The following is a 4,840-nucleotide window of genomic DNA, read 5'->3' as shown; positions in this document are numbered from 1 at the left end:
ACTCTTTTACTTGTTTCAGTCATTTGACTGCAGCCATGCTGGAGTACGGCATTTAGTCGAGCAAATCGACTTATCTTTTCTAAGCCTAGTACTCACTCGATCAGCCGTTGTTGCCGAACTGCTAGCTTACGGGGACGTAAACACACCAGCATCGATTGTCATGCGATGGTGGGTGGACAAACACAGATACACAAACCTTTCTATCAGATCCACTCACAAGGCTTTGGTCGGCCCGAGGCTAGTAGAAGACATTTGTTCACGGTGTCATGCAGTGGGACTGAACCCGGGACCATGTAGTTGGGAAGCAAGCTTCTTACCACACAACCACATACATATACATACACTTACTCACACACAGAAGCAAACACACACACGCACGCATACTTTGACTACAACGTTTACGTAAACAAATCGATTTTGGTTAACAACAGTTTTAAGATTTAAAACATCTTTTTTATATTTATTTTTTGAAGGGTATCAACGAAGTAGGCAACCTTAAAGATGTTTGGGAAATCTCAAGAGACAACCAAAGACTAGACTTGGAGTAGGTATAGGGAAATTATTAAACTCTATCTATCTATCTATCTATCTATCTATCTATCTATCTACCCTATGAACTAGAAAAAAATCCAGAAAAAAACAACAAAAAGGCAAAAGAGAGTTACTTACTGTTATAGTTTCTTCAATGATAATGTTGACCAAGGTTACCGTGGTCTTTTCCGTAGGCTTTTCTTTCCATGGTTAAACCTAAACTGTCCTCCCCTCTTTTTACACGAGAACATTACTGTGATACACGATCCCTATTGATCGCTTTTTTTCGATCCCTTTTCATCGAACTCCCCCCTTCCCTTTTTTCCTTCCTACGATCCCTTTTGATCGACACACCCCTACTTTTTTTTTTTTCCTTCTTACCCCTCCCAAAAAGAAAAGCTTTACATTGTATTTATCCCATCTTTGTTGAGCCCTGTGTGGCTAATAAAAGAAATGTATCTATCTATCTATCTATCTATCTATCTATCTATCTATCTACCTGTCTGTCTGTCTGTTTGTCTGTCTGTTTGTCTGTCTGTTTGTCTGTCTTCTCTCTCTCTCTCTCTCTCTCTCTCTCTCTCTCTCTCTCTCTCTCTCTCTCTCTCTCTCTCTCTCTCTCTCTATTTATCTATCTTTCTATCTTTCTATCAAGATATTTGCTTTAAAACCTTATGCAGCAGTTTTGTGTCTATATGTTCACCTGTGTGTTCACACTTATCTTCATTACATTTCCAATCTATTTTCTGTGTCTTAAGCTTTCGCTTTGATCCTTTCACCCGTCATACCGTCTTCAACTTGATGTTTGGATACCTGCTTTATGCATTTGGAACTGTATTTAACCAGTCATCATTTCAAAGAATTACTGTTGCTAAAACACCGAGAACAGCTGCATGGTAAGCGTTTATCTTTCTCTCTTAAATTCATTTTAAATTCATTAACCTATTCTATAAAACCCATAAAATGTAAAAAAATTTAATCAAAGCCTTCGGAGTAAGAAAGTGTAGAATACGATGCTTGATAAATTCCATAACAGAGTTGATTATAACAGACTAAATCAGGACTGAACTAATTGAGTATAGTTATAATCAAGGGCGTTCGCGTGATGTCCATCTTGTCTTTTTAAGGGATAATGTAAGATCCACATTGTTTAATGGGTCTTTTACTTTGAAAAAGATGGTAAGGTACTATCAACTGACAAATACATGAATTCAGCATTCTATTAATTCAAAGTAGGGGAGATTAACTTACAGCAACGAGGTAAGGAGGTAGTAAGTACCAGTAAAATTAAAAAGAAACCCTCACTTTAGAAAATTACTATTTTTTAAATCTCACAACGAGAGATATTCAGCAACAGTACTTTGAAGTAAAGATTTTTGCCAACATAACATAGCAATCCTGGTTTAGGACGAATGTTGCTGTAATTTAGCCCCGGGAGGCATCGTCTCTAGCTGGCTATACGACACGATCTGTGTCCTTATATTTTCGAACAAGGGAATCTAGCACCCCCACTCAGCTCAAAACAATATCTGTGTATCACGATTTCCGATATTGTTTTGAACTGAGTGGGGGTGCTAGATTCCCTTATTCGAAAATATAAGGACACAGATTGTGTCGTATAGCTAGCTGGAGACGATGTCTACAGCAACATTCGTCCTAAACCAGGACTGCCATATTATGTTGGCAAAAATCTTTTATACATTCTTTTATACTTTTACTTTTTTCACTCATTTGACCGAGGACATGCTATATATATATATATATATATATATATATATATATATATATATATATATATATCATCATCATCATCATCATCATCGTTTAACGTCCGCTTTCCATGCTAGCATGGGTTGGACGATTTGACTGAGGACTGGTGAAACCGGATGGCAACACCAGGCTCCAATCTGGCAGAGTTTCTACAGCTGGATGCCCTTCCTATTTTTGTATGTGTGCGTGTGTATGTGTGTGTGTGCGTGTGCGTGTATGTGTATAAAAAAGAAAAACATTTTAAAGACTTTATTAGCATATATATGTTTTAACAAATGGCTTACACATATTTTTACATGCATGTTATTTGATTTCCCACTTACGTATTGTTTTTTAGGTGTTTTGTAAAAATTTCTATGCTTTTAAATGCTTCGCTGAGTTCGACTTAATGGCGAATTAATCAACTGAAGTTGAGGTTTAATTTTTTTTCCATTTGTGGTGCAAGTTGAGGTATGCTTGTGTATGTCAAGGACACACTATAAATAAGTCTTCATATGAGTTAAATCTTTGTATGGTTGCTCTGCTTGCTGGAAATAACAGCGAGATCCTCCACTCCCTGTCCTAATTTCTGAAAATGTTTTGGAATGGTCGGCTCGATCCAGGCTGATCTGGGGCTAAAAAAAACAACAGCGAGTGAAGGGAACCTCGAAGTGGTTCTTTGTCCTGCTTGAAATAGCAGCCATATACTCTCTTAAAATACATTCTATTGTTTTCAAAGCGGATGAATTTGATATTGTCCGGAATACATAATTACTGAAACCTGAAACGAATAATCTTGGCATTCCTTTACAATTTCGAAAATAAGATAATATACAAAAGAACGAAACAGAAACAAAATCCTATAAAAGTTAATAAATAAATAAATAAATAAATAAATAAATAAAAGAAGGGCGAAATGCTTAGTGGTGTGTCGTCTGTTTTTATGTTCTGAGTTTAAATTCCGCCGAGGTCGACTTTGCCTTTCATCCTTTCGGGGTCGATAAATTAAGTACCAGTTGCGCACTGGTTCCGATCTAATCGACCGGCCCCCTCCCCCAAAATTTCGAGCCTTGTGCCTAGAGTAGAAAAGAATAAAAATAAATACATAAAATAATAAAACATGCAAAAGCAGTATGTTTGAATATATGTATTTAATATATATTTCTGGTTTGCTTACGTACTTGGTCGTAAGCAAGCATACTGTAAAACCCCCAGAGAGAGGGCATCCATTACAGAGATATAAATAAGAGTCAGATCTCTCTCAATAAATGAATTTTGAAGACTCGTCCATTAACTGCCCTATTGACTAAATGTCACCTACGCTGAAAATCACCGGTTTTTGTGGATCCCGGATTTTTCTTTAACAGATTTTTTTGTTCCTTTTTATAGGGTGCTGATGCTGGCTGGTCCTTTTTATGCTTTGACGACAGGGTTAGCTATTTTTCAGGGCTTGCTAGCATTTGCGTATTTCAAGACAAAACGATGTGATCCGCTTGAAGCCGGGATTATTTCTAATCCAAATCAGGTGAAATTCTTTCTTCTCTCATTTTTTTCTTTTTACACAACATTATTCAACAATCTGACTCTATGTGGTCAGCATGTCTGCAAGAAATTGCAACCAAATCTCATCGATAGTTATAAGATATATGTAAAAAATGACTGGATGATCATAACTGGAACGTATTTGATGATAGGCTTAGTTGATAAGACCTATGGTTAAACAACTATACCAACAACAACGACAACAACCTTCTCGTAATTAAAAGGAAGTGAGCTAAGGGAAATAACTCAAATAAACCAATGGTATGAAGTTGGATGAATCAACTTTTCAATTTCTTCCTTCACTCTTTAGTCTTTATCATTATATCACCCACCTCGCTGTCACATTCATCTCCGGTTCTAGTTTTCTCACCTGTTATTTACCCACTCCAACATCTCTCTCTCCCCTTTTTTATCTCTCTCATTCTCTATGTGTATATATGTGTATGTCAGTGTATGTGTGTGTGTACAAGGGTTTATTTATTTATTGCCCACAAGGGGCTAAACACAGAGGGGACAAACAAGGACAGACAAAGGGATTAAGTCGATTGCATCGACCCCAGGGCGTAACTGGTACTTAATTTATCGACCCCGAAAGGATGAAAAGCAAAATCAACCCCGGCGGAATTTGAACTCAGAACGTAACGGCAGACGAAGTACCGCTAAGCATTTCGCCCGGCGTGCTAATGTTTCTGCCAGCTCACTGCCTTTTGTATAAGGGCGCATAGCCTAGTGGTTAGGGTGCTGCACTCACGATAGCGAGATCGTGGTTTCAGTTGCTAGGCGGTGAGTTGTGTTTTTCTTGAGCAAAAACACTCCAATTCACATTGCTCTGAGATCACTTCGACACCTGAGGCGTGACATACCGAAAACCTGTTCAAACAACATCGATTTGATGCAGAAAGTGAGCTAACAAGCAGAGCACATACACCTGATCACTATAAACAAATCATCTGTGCAAGTCATCTGGTATCAGCTGAACGCTCATATGTCGTCTTCAACGAGAGATTCCATTATATATATA

At 37.7% G+C, this 4,840-nt stretch overlaps 1 protein-coding gene across 1 annotated transcript in view; it reads left to right on the top strand.

Annotated features, from left to right (window-relative positions):
- Positions 1 to 4,840, top strand: part of LOC106878510 (sodium-dependent multivitamin transporter) — a 64,847-nt gene that overhangs the window by 38,135 nt on the left and 21,872 nt on the right. Inside the window, exons 5-7 of the mRNA XM_052978456.1 lie at positions 474 to 544; positions 1,287 to 1,424; positions 3,667 to 3,802. Coding sequence (XP_052834416.1) covers positions 474 to 544; positions 1,287 to 1,424; positions 3,667 to 3,802 — 345 coding nt within the window. The remainder of the gene's footprint in view (positions 1 to 473; positions 545 to 1,286; positions 1,425 to 3,666; positions 3,803 to 4,840) is intronic.

This window comes from Octopus bimaculoides, chromosome 1, assembly GCF_001194135.2.
Source record: "Octopus bimaculoides isolate UCB-OBI-ISO-001 chromosome 1, ASM119413v2, whole genome shotgun sequence".
Classification (NCBI taxonomy): domain Eukaryota; kingdom Metazoa; phylum Mollusca; class Cephalopoda; order Octopoda; family Octopodidae; genus Octopus; species Octopus bimaculoides.
Note: the sequence above shows the minus strand (reverse complement) of the source record. Positions and strands in the feature narration are given on the sequence as shown.